The sequence below is a fragment of the Dendrobates tinctorius genome, unplaced genomic scaffold, assembly GCF_039654945.1.
Source record: "Dendrobates tinctorius isolate UK_male_01 unplaced genomic scaffold, ASM3965494v1 ptg000019l, whole genome shotgun sequence".
NCBI classification, from domain to species: domain Eukaryota; kingdom Metazoa; phylum Chordata; class Amphibia; order Anura; family Dendrobatidae; genus Dendrobates; species Dendrobates tinctorius.
The window spans coordinates 64,982,874-65,004,175 of record NW_027361687.1 but is presented as its reverse complement, the minus strand read 5'-3'; the positions used below and the strand labels follow the sequence as shown (position 1 = coordinate 65,004,175).

The following is a 21,302-nucleotide window of genomic DNA, read 5'->3' as shown; positions in this document are numbered from 1 at the left end:
TTTTCACGCTCCTGCACTTCAACGTGAAGCTCAGGAGTGTGAAACGGCCGTTGTCCACAGTCTGTACATTACTCCCGTGCCAATGCTTTTTATTCAGCAATTAATTTGTCACATCAGAACTGTGAGTGCCATTCTCTTTTTTCTTGTTCCTAGTTGCATAATTCGTGTGTTTCTTCAGGATTGAGCACCTGTTCTGTTGGTTGGTGGCGTTTCACTTTTAGGTGTGTGAATTGCTTCTTGCTATATGGTGCTAAGGTGAAATAGCTGCAGCGGTGCCGAACACATTTTTCCTTTCATCGCTGCCAATCATCTCCGCAAACAACTCATCTATCTGAAGAACAAAAGGATACCGCATTTAATAATAATAATAATAATAATAATAATATTCTTTATTTATATTGCTCCAACATATTCCTCAGCACTTTACAGTTAAACAGTTTTAAACACAACAGTCATAAGTAGCAACATTAACAATAATATAATGATTAAAGCAAAATAAAACAACCCTGCTAGTGAGAGCTTACAATCTACAATGAAGTGGGGGAGATACAAAGTACAGGTGTGTATTTACAATAATGGTACAGCCATCTTGAGGGGTGGGGGATAGATATAGTGAATAGGCTACACACGCACACTTTCACATAAAATGACTTTGATTAGGGAACGTGATAGGCTGCTCTGAACAAATGTGTTTTTAGGGAGCGCCTAAACTGTGCAAGTTGTGGCTGGTCCTAATTTCTTGGGGTAGAGCATTCCAGAGGATTGGCGCAACACAGGAAAAGTCTTGGAGACAGGAGTGGTTAGTCAAAAGTCATTTGCAGAGCGCAGCGATCAGCTAGGCCAATAGACAGAAATGAGGGAGGAGATGTAGTAGTAGTACTTTGAATTGGATTGGTGTCAAACACAACACCCAGACATTGCGCCTGCTGCCGGAGTGTTATTATGATGCCATCCACGGAGAGGGAAATGTCAAATTTAGAGAGGTTAGTAGAGGGCGGGAGTAGAAGAAGTTCAGTTTTAGAAAGGTTGAGTTTCAGATGGAGAGCGGACATGAAGTTGGAGACTGTGGACAGATAGTCACTGGCGTTCTGTAGTACAGCGGGGGTAAGGTCAGGGGATGATGTATATAGTTGTGTGTTATCAGCATAAAGATGGTACTCAAAGCCAAATCTGCTGATGGTTTGTCCAATTGGGCCCGTGCAGAGAGAGAAGAGAGGGGGGCCAAGGACTGAGCCCTGAGGTACCCCAACAGTGAGGAAGAGGAGATGAAGTGGAGCCAGCGACCAGAACACTGAAGGAGCGGTCCAAAAGATAGGAAGAGAACCTGGAGAGAGCAGTATCCTTAATGCCTAGTGACTGGAGCCTAGAGAGTAGGAGGTGGTGGTCAACAGTGTCGAAAGCTGCAGAAAGGTCGAGAAGAAGGAGCATAGAGTGGTCACGATTATATTTTGTTTCAGAAGGTCATTGGTCACTTTGAGGAGTGCAGTTTCTGTTGAGTGTAGGGGTGGAAGCCAGACTGTGAAGGGTCTAGGAGGGAGTGAGTGGAGAGGTAACGGGTAAGGCGGGAGTAGGGGAGGAAGGGAAAATGCCCGAGGAGAGGGAGAGATTAAAGATTGTAGTTAGGTGAGTTGTGACGACTGGAGAGAGAGACCGAAGGAGATGTGAGGGAATGGGGTCAGAAGTGCCTGTAGTCAGAAGAGAAGAAGAGAGGAGCCTGGAGACTTGTTCTGTGATGGGATTGAATGTGGAGAGTGAGCCCAGGGGAAATGCAGGGAGGGATGAGAGTCACTGCCCCTGGGTGCTGGGAGCGGATTTCCTGATGGATATTATCTATTTTCTCTATGAAGTGGGAGGCTAGGTCATCAGCACAAATGTCTGTGATAGGAGCTTGTGCTTTCATCTTGAGGCGGGAGTGAAAAGTGTCAAAAAGATTAGTGGGGTTGTTGGATAGTGAGGAGATCAAGGTGGTGAAGTAGGTCTGTTTGCTGAGATGAAGGGCAGAATTATAGGTTCTTAACATAAATTTGAAGTGGATGAAGTCTTCTGGTCTGTGAATTTTCCTCCATAAGCGTTCAGCACACCTAGAGCATTGCTGGAGAAATCGGGTTTGCAATGTGAGCCAGGGCTGTTTTACGCTGTGCTTGGCGGTTTTGAGGGTGGGGGAGCTACTTGGTCAAGGGTGCTTCTAAGAGTGTCGTTGTAGTGATGTACAGCCAGATCAGGACAGGAAAAAGAGAAGATTGTGGACAATGATGAGTGTAGGGAGTCTGCAAGTGTATGAGGATTAATGGCTTGTAAATTTCTGACTGTATGGTAGGTAGGAGTGTGCTGGGGTGGGCAAGGATTTGTGAACGTGAAGGAGAGAATGTTGTGGGTAGAGAGGGGAAGTGGTGAGTTATCTAGGTAGGAGATTGAACAGAGCCGGACAAAGACCAGATCAAGGATGTTACCTTCTTTGTGTGTGACAGAGGTTGAGAGTTGTGAGAGGCCGAGAGAAGTGATTATTGATAGAAGCTGGGATACAGATGTGGAAGTGGGGCTGTTAATGGGGATGTTGAAGTCTCCCAGGATAAGGGTGGGAGTTCTGAGGACATGAAGTGCAGCAGCCAGGCAGAGAAATGGTCAAGGAAGTGGGTGGGTGAGCCTGGGGGCCAGTATATGACCACTACTCCAAGGTAGAGGGGACGGAAGAGCCTGATGGTGTGGTCCCCAAAAGAAGGCAATGAGAGTGATAGAACTGGGGGATGACCTGGAAAGTGGATTGTGTGGACAGGAGTATGCCGACTCCACCAGCATGTCTGTTTGTGGGTCTCGAGGAATGGGAGAATTGTAAGCCACCATGGAAAATGGCAGCAGGGGAGACAGTGTCAGAATCCTGAATCCATGAGGGCCCATAGATTCAGAGAGTTGTTCAGAAAGTAATTGTGTAGGAAAGGTAGTTTGTTACATACAGACTGTGGATTCCCGAGGGCACTATTAAAAGAAGGCAGTGAAGGCGTGCAACTAATATTAATAAGGATAGTAAGGTTTCGATGTGAGGTGGGGTAGGGGTAGAGGTCGGGGGATGGTGGACCAGGGTTGGGAGAGATGTCCCCTGAGATCAGAAAGGAGAAGGAAGATAAAGAACAAGTAGTTATTGGAATTGTAAGAAATTTTTTTGTGCGATCTGTTTGGGCAAGATGAGCTGAGGTTTTTCAGGAAGGTGAGAAGTGCATGGGAGCTGTACATGGGAGAGGGAAGTAAACAGGGGCTGATGTGTATTAACCGTGATGTAGGAGGGATGGGGCGGTGAATGTGGATGGCTAGGGAACACAGGAGGATAGAGATAAAGCACATTGATAAAAGGGAGAGCAGAGTGTGGGTTACCTGACTCCTGCCCTTATTCCTTGCCATGGAATAACTGCTTTTTCTTGATGCTTAGCTTCTGTGATGCATGCAGCCCCTCAAAGGCATGCAACACTTAGAATGTTTTTAAATATATAGCCCATACGACAGGGTCAGGAGAGATGAATTGTGGGAGCTGATTTGGGATAATTTGACAGCTGGGGCGAGCACACCAGAGGGTGGTTAGATGATCAAAGACATTGGGCCTGGCTACATCTATATGCTATAGCACCTTCCACCATATAACATCTAGAGTGACTCCAGTCATGGATATACAACAGTGAGTATTAAGTGCAATGCAACAATTGAATTGTACCAGTGATTTAGCAGGCACATTAAGATATGTTGCTAGGTGGTAAAGCGGCAGATGACAGACAGCAGACAGCAAGCAGAGATGGATACCATTAAAGGCTGATTGCTCACATAGAATAGAGTGAATACATGCAGAATCAATGCAGGAGTTGAATGAGATGGACACCATTAGAGGCTGCTTGCTGACATAGAATAAAGTGAATACATGCATGATCAATGCAGGAGTTGAATGAGATGGATACATGTGTGAAGAGGGAAGATGGATGTTAATTCTTTGCCATGGAATAACTGCTTTTTCTTGATGCTTAGCTTTTGTGATGCTTTGCTTGTGGGATGTGTGCAACCCCACACATGCATTTGGATTGAAATAGTCCTACTATTCATTTTACCTGACATCATCGGTCAGGGAAGAGTCGTAAGGCCCCTAAGACATTAGATAATCTGCCAATCCAACTGAAATTGGTGGGCTTGGTAATCATTAATGCAACGTGTTCATTCTATCAACATAGGGACCTTGCAATTTAGTTTGAAGGCACGAAGGCCAGTCTAATAAATATATCAAAGCTTCTCTAATATACCACTTCTATGAGAAGACAAACCCTTTATACTATAAGTTTTCTTGAGACAAATTTCTAGTTCCATCATACCATTTTTAGAGTCTTTGGTCAATGCACTAGTAAAGCTTCCAACATATCTGAATCTAAGTATCACTGTGATCAGTTGGGTGACCACTAATTCCTAAAAAGCATTTAAAATAACATTTTGGACCACCTAAATTTTACACTAATTAATTAAAATGCCTAAATTTCCTCCAGAAGTACCTATCCTTAATTCTTCTAAGTAAATTTAGATATGCTTAAGTAAGGACCTCTTTGATGACTTTCCTTCTGCCTTTTCACTGTAGGTCAAGTATTTCTAAGTTTATCGTCCAAAAAATTCACCCTGGAAGAAGCTAGAGAACACTGTAGTGCCCTCGGTACTGAAATGGCAACAACCGGTCAACTCTATGCTGCGTGGAACGAAGGACTGGACCAATGCAACCCAGGGTGGTTGGCTGATGGAAGTGTTCGATACCCTATAGTGAATCCCAGGGAAAAATGTGGTGGCAACTCTCCTGGGGTGAAGACTATCTTCCAGTTTCGTAACCAGACTGGTTTCCCCAACTCCCAGGCAAAGTATGATGTTTACTGTTTTAAAGGTACGTCATCAATCTATAGAAATAGATCATGATAAAACAAGATAATCCACAATCCGCTGACCACCATAAGTTGGTCAATAATCAATTAACAATGTAATGTTTAGGAGACCAATTCTGATAATTTAAAGTTTAACTTCTAAAATTATAGGCAGACATTTCATTGTAAATATTGCTGAATTTCAAAATGTCCATTTTAGGTCAAGACACTGGACCAACACATGAATCCTTAGTCTCTGGAGATCGAGATGTTATTACAGTAACAGAAGGTTTTGAGGAACTAAAGTTTCCAGATATAAAAGCTGAAAATGAAGCCCAAGGCTCAGTAGACTCCATACCTTTAAATGAGACTCAACTAAAAAAAGTAAGTGGAGAAGATGAAAGGAGGAACTCACCTGTTCTCAAGGTCCAACAAGAGTCTCCACCTTCTCCTCAAGTACCAACAACCCCAATTCTCAAAAGCATTGTCAGTGATGAAGAAGATCTGTCTCCTGCATTTGCAAGTTTTCCACCTTATGAAGATCATACTGATAACAGTGAAGAATCTACAATGGGTTACACCATTAATATGCCCATTTTACAAAGTTCTCAAGGTAAGTATATATGGTAAATCAGCCTCAAGTTACCAATTATGTATCTAAGATTTAGTCAAGGGAAGATTCCCATTAATTAAGTTTAAGTTTCATTAAGTTATGTATGGTATGAATGCACAAGTTTTTCTGGTCCTGGGGTCAGATTGTTACACTCAACCACTCCTAAAGGATACATGTGAGTCTCTTCATTGAATATTATGGACACTGAGGCAACAGTTTTATTTCTAGATCCCATTAATTGCAACATAGAGCCACCTTTGCACAGGCGGTCACTTCTACTGGAAAATTTCTGCCTATAACAAGCCTTAATCAACTATATTGAAGTTTAACAGCACTCGTTTAAAGCACCGTTCACACGGGCTAACAATCTGTATGAGGACAGAATGATTTGCAATACTTTGGGCCATGCACTGCCAACAATGTTGATTTTTATGCCTGTAAGAATGATTTAGTAAACCAGTAAATTACCATTTTGCTCATTTGTTGGTTCAACGGCACATGTATGAGCAAATAATTGGCAACGAGCATTATCATGAACATCCAAGTAAATAAATATTTACTCACCTCTTTGTGGGGTCCCAATTAGGAGTCAGATGACCCCATTTCTTTAACCCATTCCTGACATCTGTTATACATGTATGGCGCAAGTTGGGTATGGTATACTCTCTATGCCAAATGACACCACCACAGAGTGCCTATTGTCTTTCCTTATGATGCACTGTTGAAATCCAACCTGTAGATGGTCTTCGTAAAAGACTGATTTTTACTATTTGCGATGATGAAAAAAAGTGAAAAGAGTTGAAAAAAAGAAGAATAAAGTTGATTGATTTTTTTCAAAAATACACATGTGGTATCTCTGTGTCTGTAAAAATCCAATCTAACAGAATTAATCAACCCAACTAGAAAACACCATAAAGAGAAAAATGATGTAAAAGTAAAAAAAACAATAAGAAGCTTTCAAAAAGCTGTATCTATCCAAAAATGGTATGAATACAAATGTCAGCTTTCCCTTTAAAAATCAAGTGCCCACAAATCTCCAACGATGAAAAAATAAAAAAGCTAATGGTGACACAAAGAAAAAATTATTTTTGTTACAAATTTCAGAATTGTTTTATAAGTACTAAAATAATTTAAAAACTGAACAAGCTTGGTATCTTAATATCCGTACTTACATGTTGAATCATGAAGCCAGGCCATTTTTACCCCACACTGAATGCCATAGAAAGAAAACCCAAAAAACAATATTGAGTACATTCCCTCAAAACAGTATAAGAACATTCTCTCCACACACAATAGTGTGTCCACTCTGAATATTCCCAACATACTATGCAAGGTCCCCAATGTACATTATATCCACAAAGTAGGATGATCCCATGATACATTATGTCTACATAGTACAATGTACCCACAGTACATTCCCCCACACACAGTATGATGTCCCCACATTACATTCCCCCACGCACAGTGTGATGTCCCCACATTACATTCCCACACACACAGTATGATGTCCCCACAGTACATTCCTCCACACACAATATGATGACCCCACAGTACATTCCCCCCACACACAGTATGATGTCCCCACATTACATTCCCCCACGCACAGTGTGATGTCCCCACATTACATTCCCACACACACAGTATGATGTCCCCACAGTACATTCCTCCACACACAATATGATGACCCCACAGTACATTCCCCCCACACACAGTATGATGTCCCCACAGTACATTCCCTCCACACACAGTATGATGTCCACACAGTACCTTCTCCCACACACAATATGATACCATCACAGTACATTCCCCCACACACAGTACAATGTTCCCACTGTACCTTCCCCCACACACAGTATGATGTCCCCACATTACATTCCCCACACACAGTATGATGCCCCCACAGTACGATGCCCCCACACACAGTATGATGTCCCCACATTACATTCCCCCACACACAGTATGATGTCCCCACAGTACATTCCCTCACACAGTATGATGTCCCCACAGTACATTCCCCCCACACACAGTATGATGTCCCCACATTACATTCCCCACACACAGTATGATGTCCCCACAGTACATTCCCTCACACACAGTATGATGTCCCCACAGTACATTCCCCCCACACACAGTATGATGTCCCCACATTACATTCCCCCACACACAGTATGATGTCCCCACAGTACATTCCCCCACACACAGTATGATGTCCCCACAGTACATTCCCCCCACACACAGTAAGATGTCCACACATTACCTTCCCCCACACACAGTATGATGTCCCCACATTACATTCCCCACACACAGTATAATGTGCCCACAGTACATTTCTTTACATAGTATAATTATCCCACAATACATTATATCCACACAATATGACATCCCGACAGTACATTTCCTCCGCACAAAGTATAATCCCCACAGTACATTCCCTTCGCACACAGTACAATATCCCCACAGTACATTTCCCCCACAAAGTATGATATCACCAGAGTGCATTCCCTCACAGTACTGGTTGAGCGCCGGCGTCACGTGTCACAATACAGCCCCGAGAACTATTATTTCATTGGGGCCAAACATTTAGTTTAAGAAAGGGGTGTCCTAGTAGTGGACAACCACTTTAATATATGATAGGCCCACAAAGTGGTCTGGTGTTTGTCTCTGTTCCAGCACTACATATCACTTCCCTCTGGCATGGATTACATGTAAGCAATCACACATAAGCATGCATTTCTATGTCCAGATGGTTGGGGGCCACACAGAATAGTATCAGGGGCCACATGTGTTCCCCTCTCCACTGGTATTGCATCCCCTGATTGATAGAAACAGCATTAGGTGAGCGCCTGCCTTGAGCTGCCATGTAATAGTGACATATACAATGAAAGGCCAAAGCATTATTTTAACCTCTTCAGCCCGAAGCCTGTTTTCACCTTCCTGACCAGGCCAATTTTTTCAATTCTGACCACTGTCAATTTATGCGGTAATAACTCTGGAACGCTTCAACGGATCCTACTGATTATCATATTGTCTTCTCGTGACATATTGTACTTCAAGATAGTGGAAAAATTTGTTGGATATGACTTGCATTTTTTTGTGAAAAAATCGTAAATTTGGCTAAAATTTAGATGTTTTAATTTCCAAACTTTTAATTCTTATGCTCTTAAATCAGAGAGATATGTCACACAATTTGTTAATAAATAACATTTCCCACATGTCTATGTTACATCAGCACAACTTTTGAAACAAATTTTTTTTCGTTAGGAAGTTATGAGTGAAAAGTTGACCAGCGATTTCTCTTTTCTTTCAACAAAATTTACGTACCAATTTTTAGGGATTTCTATGACAGAAAATACTCAAAAGTGACACCATTCTAAAAACTGCACCCCTCAAGATGCTCAAAAGCACATTCAAGAAGTTTATTAACCCTTCAGGTGCTTTACAGGAAGCAATGAAGAAGAAAATAACATTTAAATTTTTTCACTAAACTTTTATTTTGACCCATTTGTTTTATTCTCACAATAGTAACAAGAGAAAATTGACCCTAAAAATTGTTTTGAAATTTCTCCTGATTTTTCCAACAAAAAATGTTTTTTAGTCCCAATTTTTTTTATTTTCACGAGGGTAACAATTGAAAATGCACCATAAAATTTGTTGTGCAATATCTCCTGAGTACACCGATATCCAATATGTGGAGGAAAACTACTGTTCACACAACAGGGCTCGAAAGTAGACCCCTCAAGGAACTTATCTAGATGTGTGGTGAGCACCTTGAAGCCATAGGCTCTTCACAGAACTTTATAACGTTGAGCCGTGAAAATAAAAAATCACATTTTTCACACAAAAATGTTTTTTCAGCCCCAAATTTGTTATTTTCACAAGAGCAACAAGTGAAAATGGACCAACAATTTGTTGTTATATTTCTCCAGAGTACGCAGATACCTAATATGTGGAGGAAAATTATTGTTTGGGAGCACGGGAGGGCCCAGAAAGGACAGAGTGACATTTTGGAATGCAGATTTTAATGGAATGTTCTGCGGGTGTCATGTCATGTTTGGAGAGCCACTGATGTGCCTAAACAGTGGAAACCTTCCCTCATGAGTGATTCCATTTTGGAAACCAGACCTAGCAAGGAATTTATCTAGATGTGTGGACCTTGAACCCACAGATGCTTCACAGAAATTTAGAACGTTGAACTGTGAAAATGAAAAAAATATCTTTCCCACAAAAATATTGTTTTAACCCCATTTTTTTTTCATTTTTCACAAAGATAGCAGGAGCAAATGGATCCTAAAATTGTTGTGACATTTCTCCTGAGTACACTGATATCCCATATGTGGTTGAAAACTACTTTTGAAGCACAGTGCACAGTTCAGAAGGGAAGAAACGCCATTTATTTTGCTGGACTGGTTTGAGGGTGCCATTTCACATTGGTAGAGCCCCTGAGGTGCCAGAACAGCATAACTCTCCATATGTGACCCCATTTTACAGAATATACCTCACAATAAATTCATCTAGAGGTGCAGAGATCATATTGATGGAGGATTCTAGCAGGTTCGCAGGATGCAGTGACGAGACACGAGACTAAGTGTGGTTTGTGGAAATAACTTTTATAAACTGTAGCCGCTGGGGCTATATTGAGCAACCAAAAAAAAAGTATTAACAGCAACCAGTCCACGCAGGGACTCAACAAACCTAGCAACACTTTCTTATGGGTAATGCGACTAACCTGGTTGGCCCGGGTGCTATAGGCCATGTATGACCAAACTGGGGGGTCCTTATCTCTTATAAAAAACTTATCCTTCCAGGGGTCTGTCAGGATCACAGGCGTGGCCGCGCAGAGGTCGCTGATGCGGCTGCCTTGACGCCTCGATATTCCGGGATGGAGGTGGGTGCAACAGGCCCTGAAGAAATGATGACGGTGGGGCGCAACAGGCCTGGAAGAAACGATGACGGAGGGGCGCAACAGGCCCTGAAGAAACGATGACAGTGGGGCGCAACAGGCCCTGAAGAAACGATGATGGTGGGGCGCAACAGGCCCTGAAGAAACGATGACGGTGGGGCGCAACAGGCCCTGAAGAAACTGTGCCGATGGGTGCAACAGGCATCTCCTTGCGGCTCTCGTATCACTGCGGGGTTATGACGCAGTCTCAAAATATAACCGTTCACCAACCTCTGCTCAGGGTCCCTGAGTAAACCGGACGTGGGCCTCTACTACCGCCTGTAGCGAGGTGGCGCCCCCTAGGGCCGGTGATGACAGGGCCGCAGCTGTGGGAGAAGGCAGGGGGCAGTGTCCTGACCGCTGTAAAGGAGTGGTCTGTCATCGCTGCGGTCGCCTGAGGTAGGCGCCTTGTCACAACAGGGTGGGAAGCAGCGGGAGTCGCTGTATGGGACCGTATGCGGGGAGTGGCCGCCGGTGCAAGTCTCTCATGTGTCACTAGTCGGTGAGTCCGCAGCTTTCCTTTCACAGGCCCCTGTCGGTCCCTCCACAACACACCGTCTGCTCCCTCGGTCCTCTCTGTCTCACACGGCTTCCTGTCTGTTGTCCTGCTCTCTGTCAACTGCCACTTCAGCGCACCCCCTGCTCCTTTTAAGCTTTCCCTGCCCCCTGTTTCCCTGACAACTTCAGTCAAGTCTTTCCTTTTACTATCTTCCAAGTATCGTTCCCTCAGGAACCCTGATGGCGATCCCCTAGGTACCTGTCCTTTCACTGTCTGGGAGTCCTCCTCCCCACAGTCCTCCAGCCTGTAAGCTCACCAGTCCTCGGGCAAGGGCCTTAGTCTATTGAGATCGGTCTGTAGAGGTTTCAATGTTCGTTGCCATATGAATTGATCTTGCTCATATCGTTCAGGGGGTTTGCCGGCTGTTGACCGCTTGGAGCGTCTAAGTCCGACTGAGGTAGAGTCGTCTGGGGTGGTGGACATCAGTGGGCTGGTTGGTGCGGGCGGGCTAATTGTGTCAGATGATTCATTACTGAGTGGAGGGACTCCGAGTCCTGGGAGACAATCTTCGTCATCGTCCGGGTCCCAACATATGGAAGACGGTTCAGATGTCGACGGGATAGGCTCCGGTTGCTTCGGGTTGGAGGAAGTACATGGGCGTAACATATTACGATGCACAACACGAGTGGGCAGTGTTTCATCCTCCTCGGATTGTATTTTGTACACCGGTCCGTCCTGATGGATACGGCGTAAGACCCGATAAGGACTTTCCTCCCAACGCGGCTCCAGTTTGTTCTGGGGGCGTTGATCTAGTACAAGCACCCGGGCCCCGCTTTGGAGGTGAGGAGGCGGGGTTGCATTCTTCCCTGGGTGCTCCTAGTCTCGGAGCTTGGTGTGTACAATTCGGGGAAGAGTTTGCAGCCGATAGCGATGATTTCGGAACCAAGACGGCACTCCAGTCCAGGGCTGAGGTTCTTCGGGGTCTAACTCCACCTCCATGATCCCTTTACCTTCTCGCCCAAACAACAGGGAATAGGGGGTCTAGCCAGTCACTCGATGTACCCTATTGTTATAGACCCAAACTAATTTGGAAACATATTCGGGCCAACGGGCCTTCTTGTCATTCTCCAGAGTGCACAACATCTGAATCAATGTCCGATTAAATCGTTCACAAGCCCCATTCTCTTGCGGGTGATACGGTGCGGTCAAGAATTTGTGAATTCCATAGAGGTGATGTAGTTCTTCCATGACTTTTCCCAAAAAACATGCTCCCTGATCAGAATGTATTCGTTGAGGGCAGCCGTATACTTGTATAAAGTTTCTACAAACGGCGGAGGCAGCTTAATCTGCGGTCTGATCCCGAGTGGGGGTGACCACAGCGAACTTGGTGAAATGATCTACCATAACGAGACAGTGTTCGTATCCCTGAAATGTGGGCCCAATGGTCAGATAATCCACCGTCAGGAGCTCAAGGGGCGCTGAGGTCACAATAGTCTGTGTTGTGGTTTGGCTAGTTCACACAAGCGGCAGGTCCGGCAAATTCTGTCCACAACAGCCGGCAAGCGTGGGTGGTAAGCTTTCTGTTGCAGCCATTGCAAAGTTTTCTTTGTTCCGAAATGGGCCCCTTTTTCGTGAGCCTCCCGAGCCAGTACGTGAAGTTGGGCTCCTGGCGTAACCACCTGCCAAACCGTCATTGAGGTTGTTTGTGATGTTATTTTACGATACAATAATCCCTTTCAGATAACCAACCTCTCCCATTGTCGCAGCATAAGCAACAGGTTTTGAGTCAAATTTTGCCGTTGAGAGTCAGGGGGTAATTGCCCAGCGGCGACCCATGTCCTGAGAAGGCCAACCTCTTCATCTTCTTGTTGCTGTTGTATCCACTTATCCCGGGATTGTTTTAATATGCCCCTTGGGGTCTCAGAGGAAGATATTTTTTTATTGTCAGTTGTGAGCACGGCAGCAGTGAGAGCGAACGGTATTTCCTCTCCTTCTAATTCTTCGTCTCGATTCTGTCCTGGAGTTGTATGTCAAATCCTGGAGAGGGAGTCTGCGTGGACATTCTCGGCCCCTCTTTTGTAGATAATCTTATAATTGTACTTAGCCATCCGGGCCACCCATCGCTGTTCCAGAGCCCCCAATTGGGCATTTTCCAAATGGGCCAGCGGGTTGTTATCAGTTCGCACTACCACCTCGGAGCCCGTTAGGTTCTCTGCGAATCTCTCCGTCATAGCCCACACCATTGCGAGGAGCTCGAGCTTAAAAGAACTGCAATTGTCGGGGTTACGCTCGGAGTCATGGAGTGAGCGACTTCCATATGCGATCACTCTCCCGGCCATCCTGAACCTGTGACAACACAGCCCCCAACCCGTGAAGTCTCCCGTCAGTGTGCAGGATGAACGGTTGGGAGAAATCCGCATAAGCCAACACTGGGGCATCCAAGAGCGCAGCCATGAGGTCTCGGAAGGCCTCTTCCTGGGGGTATTGCCAATGGATTTTTCGCCCATCGGCCCCAGCGGGAGCCTCCTTCAGCAGGTCGTGCAGGGCTCGAGCTCGACATGCAAAATTCTTTACGAGGCAACGGTAATATCCGGCTAACCCCAGAAAAGCCCGCACATCTTTCACCGTCTCGGGGGTAGGCCATTCCTGGATAGCAGCAACCTTCTCCCGGGATGGCCTCACACCCTCTGCCGAAACGACATGACCCAGATACTCAATCTGAGAGCGAAATAGGTGGCATTTCTGAAGCTTCACCTTCAACCCGTACTTTTGCAACCAGCTGAGTACCTGTCCCAACCGCTTCAGGTGGTCCTCAAAGGTGGCGGCATAGACGATGATGTCATAGAATCATAGAATCGTAGAGTTGGAAGGGACCTCCTGGGCCATCTGGTCCAACCCCCTGCTCAAAGCAGGATTCGCTAAATCATCCCAGTCAGATGTCTGTCCAGCCTCTGTTTGAAGACTTCCATTGAAGGAGAACTCACCACTTCTCGTGGCAGCCTGTTCCACATGTCGTTCAGATTGATCAACGTAGCCTCAAAATTGAGATCTCCCAGACACCGCTCCATCAATTGCTGAAAGGTCCCGGGGGCGTTGGCCAACCCAAACGACATCCGATTAAAATCAAACAGTCCCACGGGCAATATGAACGCCGTCTTGGCTCTATCTTCTTCTGACATGAGCACCTGCCAGTACCCACTGGCCAAGTCCAGGGTTGAAAAATATGTTGCTGTTGTGAGTTCATTTTCCCCTCCGTCACTGAGGCCTGGTGAACTCCCTATTCTAGTGAAGGAAGGTAGTGAGCCTGATTATCAGGCACCTGGGACTAATGAAGACGATTGGCTGAGTGGAGTCACTGACTGGATTTAAGGCAGCCTACGCCCTTTCTGCCCTGCGGGTGATTTCTCTGTGGACTCTTTGACACCAGTCTGATTCCTGCTCTCCTAAAGCTAAGTTTTCTGTTTTGCCTTTTGCATCTAAGTTTTGCTTTTGTTTTTCTTGCTTTTTGGATTCTGCCACTCCCTGCTGGAGTGTGCAGTGTTCCTTGAGCTCTGTCTTCTGAAAGTACCTGAGTGCTGATTTAGTTTTTGAAGCTTAGTTGCTTCAGGGCCATTTTTCTATCAGCTTGTTGGCTTTTGTCTCTGATAGGGTTTTGGCAGATTGCAGACAGCAGCCTTCCTATCCGTTCCTATCTAGGTAGTTTTTGGGCCCCGTCTTTGCTCAGCCTGTCTTTCTGTCTGTGTAAGTGTTTTCATCTTGCTTCACCGTCATTATATGTGGGGGGCTGCCTATTGCTTTGGGGTCTGCTCTGGGGCAGTTAGATTTCCCCTTTCCTTCTTTAGGCCTATGTATCTCTCCGGCTGTGATCGAGGGGTCTAGGTCATCGTAGGAACCCCCCACGGCTACTGCTAGTTGTGTTGATAGGTTCAGGGGTCTGCAATCTGATAGTTGCCAACTTCTCTGGTTTTCAGGACTTAGCTAGCATTTCTGTTTTTGCCTCCTACGGTGACTCTATCATAACAGTTGCTTTTCCCAAGGCGGACAGGGATTCTTCTATGCGGGGCAGTGGATATGAGTCTTTAATAGTGCAAGCATTCAGTTTACGATAATCCACACAAAATCGTAGTGTACCATCTTTCTTCCGGACCAACACGATTGGGCCGCCCAGGGGCTTAGACTTTCCCGTATCACCCCTTTTCGCAGCATTTGGGCCAGCAAAGTTTTCACCTCTTGATAGAGTTGTGGCAGAATCTGTCGATATCGTTCCCGGATAGGGGCCGCTCCTGCTGTGGGGATTTCATAAGTGATGGTGGTAGTATACCCAAAATCGTCCTCATGACTAGCAAATACTTCATGGTACTGTCCCAGCAATGTTTTTATCTGTGAGAGTTGGGCTACAGTTAACCCAGAAAGCTCGGCCCGCATCTACTCCAAAATCTTTCAGCCCTTCTCTTGTGCCGACACTTCGTGGGCCTGTAAGGTTCGTATTATTATTTCCCAAGGATCCTCGGGGTGTACTTGTAATTGAACCGCAGGAGCTGGCAGCACTTCTTCTAAAGGCCTTACTAGTTTGGCCAGCACAGTCTGTGCTTTCAGAAAGATGTCTTGGTCTTCAAGGTTACTGCAGCGCACCAGGACGGCTTCTTTTTGCACGGTAGTCAGGGAACGGGCCACCAGTATGCCAGGAAGTAAGCGCTCCGAGTGACACGGCTCCACCTGTACCTCCACGCCCTCCAAGGGTATCAGGGCTCGAAAGGGCAGGGCCACCACAGTCTGTCCAGGAGGTAACACAAGCAGGGGAGTCGCTGGCATGATGACCTTACCCAGAGCCTCGCCTTCCTGGCGGTCCTGATGTACCCGTGCTCCCCGCACCAGCTGCTGGAATACCTGTCCCTGAGCTGTGCGAGAACCCCACTGCTTCAGAATCCTCTGTGTAGGGTCATTGAGCAGTAGGTTGCCGAACTCTCGTAGAACATTCATGCCTAGGGTGACGGGGTGTCACTTATCAGCTTCTACTTGAGTCAGTACCACCCCTCTGCGACCAAGGGATTTACCGCACATTGTCACTTGCACCCACACCACCCCGGCAACTGGGACCGGCAGTTGGTTGGCAGCTACTAGTCTGATCACGGGCCCCCACTGAGGCCTTGCTGCTTCCGGGAAGTTCTGTTGAAATTACGTTGCGGGCATAGTGGTTACTTGTGATGCCTTGTCCACCAGGCACCGGATGGCCGGGCCCTCCTCTTCTGCCCAAACCACCTGGCATTTTGCTACCAAATCTTTGGGACTTGGGACTTCCACCACCCCTAGTTGTGGTTTTCGGCTCCGAGCGTCGTCCCCCCCAGCCTGGAGCCCTTTACTTTAATGGCGACCGGGGTGGGTATCTCCCACGCCGCGGACACTCTCGGTTCTCCACACTCAAAACACCGGGCCTGTGTAGATTGACCACCCTGCGGGGAGTGTGATCCCCAGAAGCCGGGGTTAAAGCCAGGTCGTCCAGTCCCGGTCTCGGTTCTTCTCTTTACTTCGGCCAACTCGCCATTAATACTTTTCAGCTCTTGCTTCATCTCTTCCACCCACTGAGGCTCCTTGACTACATTCGCGGAGGCCTCCACACCTCGGACTTTCCCTACGGGGACCGCCATCCCCTGCTCCTGCTCTCGAGCAAGTGCCTGACTTCCCACCTCTGAAAAATCTATTCGGGGATTCATCCTGATCTCTTCCCGCAGTGCCTGTTTGACTAATGGATCTCACAAACCAGTCACCAGTAGGTCACATAGGGTAATGTCAACAGGTCCTGCCCCTACCCCGTCCTTTCTTTCTATAGCTGTATGCAATTCTTGGAGGACATTCATATACTCTGTGATCGTCTCCCCCTCTACTTGCATCCGACTAAACAAACGAGTTCTTAACTCTTCCACATCAGTAGGGTCCCCATGGGTATGTTCTACTATCTGTAACACTTTTTCAAAAGTGTTGCGGTGACCCGGAGGTTTCAACATCACTGACCTCCGCGCACCCCGTCAAGTGCCATGAGTGCCACCTCAGCCTCCAGATCAGGGGTCATTGGGTGCATCCGAAAGAGTCCCCGCATCCGCTCTGTCCAGCTCCATAACATAGTATTGGAGCCGGAAAATCTAGGCAGGTTGTTCAGCATGGCCCCCAATGATATGCTGGTATGAGGACCCTCATCATTTGTAGAGTTTACAGCTCTAACCTGATCTGGGGCACCACTGTCTGTGCTCGGAGACTGCATCCTGCCGACTACGCCAAGTGTAGGGTTCTAGCAGGTTCGCAGGATGCAGTGCCGAGACACGAGACTAAGTGTGGTTTGTGGAAATAACTTTTATAAACTGTAGCCGCTGGGGCAAAAATGAAGAACCAAAAAAAAAAGTATTAACAGCAACCAGTCCACGCAGGGACTCAACAAACCTAACAACACTTTCTTATGGGTAATGCGACTAACCTGGTTGGCCCGGGTGCTATAGGCCATGTATGACCAAACTGGGGGGTCCTTATCTCTTATAATAAACTTATCCTTCCAGGGGTCTGTCAGGATCACAGGCGTGGCCGCGTAGAGGTCGCTGATGCGGCTGCCTTGACGCCTCGATATTCTGGGATGGAGCTGGGCGCAACAGGCTCTGAAGAAATGATGATGGTGGGGTGCAACAGGCCCGGAAGAAACAATGACGGTGGGGCGCAACAGGCCCGGAAGAAACAATGACGGTGGGGCGCAACAGGCCCTGAAGAAATGATGACGGTGGGGCGCAACAGGCCCTGAAGAAACAATGACGGTGGGGCGCAACAGACCCTGAAGAAACTGTGACGGTGGGGCGCAACAAGCCCTGGAGAAACTGTGCCGATGGGCACAAAAGGCGTCTCCTTGCGACTCTCATCTCACCGCGGGGTTATGACGCAGTCTCAAAATATAACCGTTCACCAACCTCTGCTCAGGGTCCCTGAGCAAACTGGGCAGGGGCCTCTACTACCGCCTGTAGCGAGGTGGCGCCCCCTGGGGCCTGTGATGACAGGGCCACAGCTGTGGGAGAAGGCAGGGGGGCAGTGTCCTGACCGCTATAAAGGAATGGTCTGTCGTCGCTGCGGTCACCTGAGGTAGCCGCCTTGTCACAACAGGGTGGGAAGCAGCAGGAGTCGCTGTATGGGACCGTATGCGGAGAGCGGCCGCCGGTGCAAGTCTCTCACGTGTCACTAGTCGATGAGTCCGCAGCTTTCCTTTCACAGGCCCCGTCGGTCTCTCCACAACACACCGTCTGCTCCCTCGGTCCTCTCTGTCTCACAGGCTTCCTGTCTGTTGTCCTGCTCTCTGTCAACTGCCACTTCAGCGCACCCCCTGCTCCTTTTAAGCTTGCCCCGCCCCCTGTTTCCCTGACAACTTCAGTCAAGTCTTTCCTTTTACTGTCTTCCCAGTATCGTTCCCTCAGGAACCCTGATGGCAATCCCCTGGGTACCTGTCCTTTCACTGTCTGGGAGTCCTCCTCCCCACATTGACACCAGAGGGGTGTCAAAGAATTCTATACCATTGGGCAGTGAAGAAATAAAATACATTTTTACCACCAAAATTTTGTTAAAGCCCCAGATTTTACATTTTCGCCCTGGAAAATGTGTAAAAATAGCACCAAAATTTGTCCCACAATTTCTGATGAATGTAGAAATACCCTATATATTGCTGTACAGTACTGCATAGCCACATGGCGAGACTCAGTAGTAACGGAGCGCTATTCTAGAGTGCAGATTTTCCTAAAATAGTTTGCAGACTCCATATACAGAGCCCCTAAGTGCTATAAGGCCAGAATCCCCCCTCAAGTGACCCCATTTTGGAAATTATACCCTTTTGGGAATTTATCTACAGTTGTATTGATGATTTTGACTTAATGGGTGTTTTCCAGAAACAAGCAGCAGTGGATGTTGCGAAGTCAAAATTACAAACTGTCACTGTAAGTTGCAGTCACCAGTACATTATAGTGCCTCCATCTGCCTCATTCTAGGAAATCTTCCGCCTGAAGTTCCGTGTGAATCAGGTTTTTCAGAGATTTACATGGAAACCCCGGTGAAAGTGCTCAGCGCAGAGCACAGGATAAATGTGCGCCGAGCCTTACTGTGATTTTTGGGAGGCAGAATGAAAAAATCAATAGCAAGTGAAGAATTGGTTTTATTTATTTTTTACTCCGTTCCCCATGCACTATAAGTGATTAGGTGACTTTATTCTTCGCTTCGATTACAGCAATACCAAATTTATATTTGTTTTTTATGTTCGGCTTCTGTCACACTAAAAGACTAGTTTTTGCATCGCCATATTTAGATTGCTATAATTTTTCACATATTTCAGCTGACACAGTCATGTTAGGGATGACAGAATGAAGAAAAAACAGAAATTCAGATTTTTTTTTTTATTAATGTTCTTCCACGTGTGGTAAAATTGATAAGGCAGTTTTATTATTCGGGTCTGTACGATTACACAGATACCACACTTAGGCCTCTTTCACACATCCATGTCTCCTTCGTGTGGTGATAGTTTTCACATATATCGGAGACACAGACACATGTAGGCCCATTCAGATGAATGGGTCTGTGCACATGTCAGTGTATGTACAGAGACCGTGTGTCCATGGGCAAAACACGCTGACATGTCCATTTTTTACCGTCAGCACGAGCCGCAAAACGTCCCGCACACATGCACACTGAGAACACACATTGATGTCATCTGTGTGACACGCATCTGTATCGGGGAAGAAGCACTACAAGTAAGCCCCCAGCTTTGAGTTTTGCCAGGCTGGTTATAGAAAATAGAGGGAACCCACGCCGGGTTTTTCATTCATTTATTTAGGTATAGGGCAGGCAGCGTGTGAGGAATACCCCCATTATCTGCTCCTGCTGTCACTGTTCTTAGCGGCAGCAGGTGTAGGTTGATGGGAGTAATAGTCTCAAAAGCCCCCACCTGTCATTGTTCTGGCTTTAATATATCTCTCATCATTCTCCCCTGCTTGTGCCGATCGCCGGCAGATCAGGGGAGAATGATGAGAGCGTCTTCAGCACCTGACGCTGGGGAAAAGCGCTTACTGTAGCACTTCTTCACTGCCATCCGTCCGTGTGGTACTGATGCGGCACACGGGCGGCACACGGTTGCCACACGTGTGCCGCGAGTATTACACACACGGACACGGATATCTTGGGTACCGGAAATAAACGGACGTGAAAGAGGCCTTATATAGTTTTTTGTGTTTTGCCGCTTGTACACAATAAAAACTATTTTGTAGAAAAAATATTTTTTTTTGCATCGCTTAATTGTGAGAGATATAACTTTTTTATTTGATGAAGCTCTATGGCTGCTTGTTTTTTTTTTTACGGGACAACATGATGTTTTCAGCGATACGATTTTTATTTAAATTCATCTTTTCCATTACGTTTTATTCCACTTTTGTTCTGTAGTATGATGAGAAAGCATAGTTTTTTTGCCTCATTTTTTTTCTGGTGTTCACTGAAGGGGTTAACGAGTGGAACAGTTTTGAGTTGTTCTGTCACTACTCACAGTGGCATCAGAGGGGTTAAACGCCCGCAATTGGGTCTAAAAAACTGAATGTGGGCAATGCTGCAAGGTGTCAGTTCTCATATAGAGCTAATACCCACATTTGATCACGGCAGCGCTCAGCGTCAGCCCGCGTAATTGTCATGCAGTACATATACGGCGGTTTGCAGGGATGCAGCTCTCACAGTGCCCTATATTTATTTATGACGCATGTCGTGAAGGGGTTAAAATGCCTCTATCAGTTCTGAAAAAAATGTAAAGAGCGTTAGTGGATGAAATTATAAAGGTAAGTTCGCACTAGGCATTTTTTCAGCATTTTTTTTTCTCCAATCAAACCTATTCCCTTGGCAGGAAAGAAGCTGCAGAAAAAAGCAGGTTTTCCTTGTTCTTGATGCACTTTTTGTGCATTTTTTGATGGGGTTTTGGCATGCTAGGTTTGTCTCTTGTGCATGCTAAATAAAATTTAGTATTGAAAAAAAAAGTTCTATTCCAAAGTATGAGGTTTAGGCAAAAAAAAAAAAAAATGTTGCAAAATATGATACTTGCGTTAGCTATGCGTTTTTTTCACCACCCATTAAAGTTAATGAGTGAAAAACGCTGAAAGAAGTGACATGCTCTATGTCCAAAAAACCATAGAAAGCACAAAATCCTGATGACAATAAAACCAATGTGTGCATGAGATTTCTGAAGTCTCATAGGCTTTGCTGGTACTGAAGAAAATGACTGCACAACAGAGGCCCTAACACCCACGGAAGGTGGCAGGATTTACATTTGCTGCTACTTCTATACTTCTGCTCCATGTAATATACAGGGATCAATCCGATTTTGGCAAATAT

The 21,302-nt window shown here is 46.1% G+C and overlaps 1 protein-coding gene across 2 annotated transcripts in view; it reads left to right on the top strand.

Moving 5' to 3' along the window:
- The window catches only part of BCAN (brevican), an 83,207-nt gene that overhangs the window by 49,525 nt on the left and 12,380 nt on the right, over positions 1 to 21,302 (top strand). For both annotated transcript variants that reach the window (XM_073567152.1, XM_073567153.1), the window contains exons 6-7: positions 4,601 to 4,894; positions 5,092 to 5,484. In XM_073567152.1, the coding sequence (XP_073423253.1) occupies positions 4,601 to 4,894; positions 5,092 to 5,484 (687 nt within the window). The remainder of the gene's footprint in view (positions 1 to 4,600; positions 4,895 to 5,091; positions 5,485 to 21,302) is intronic.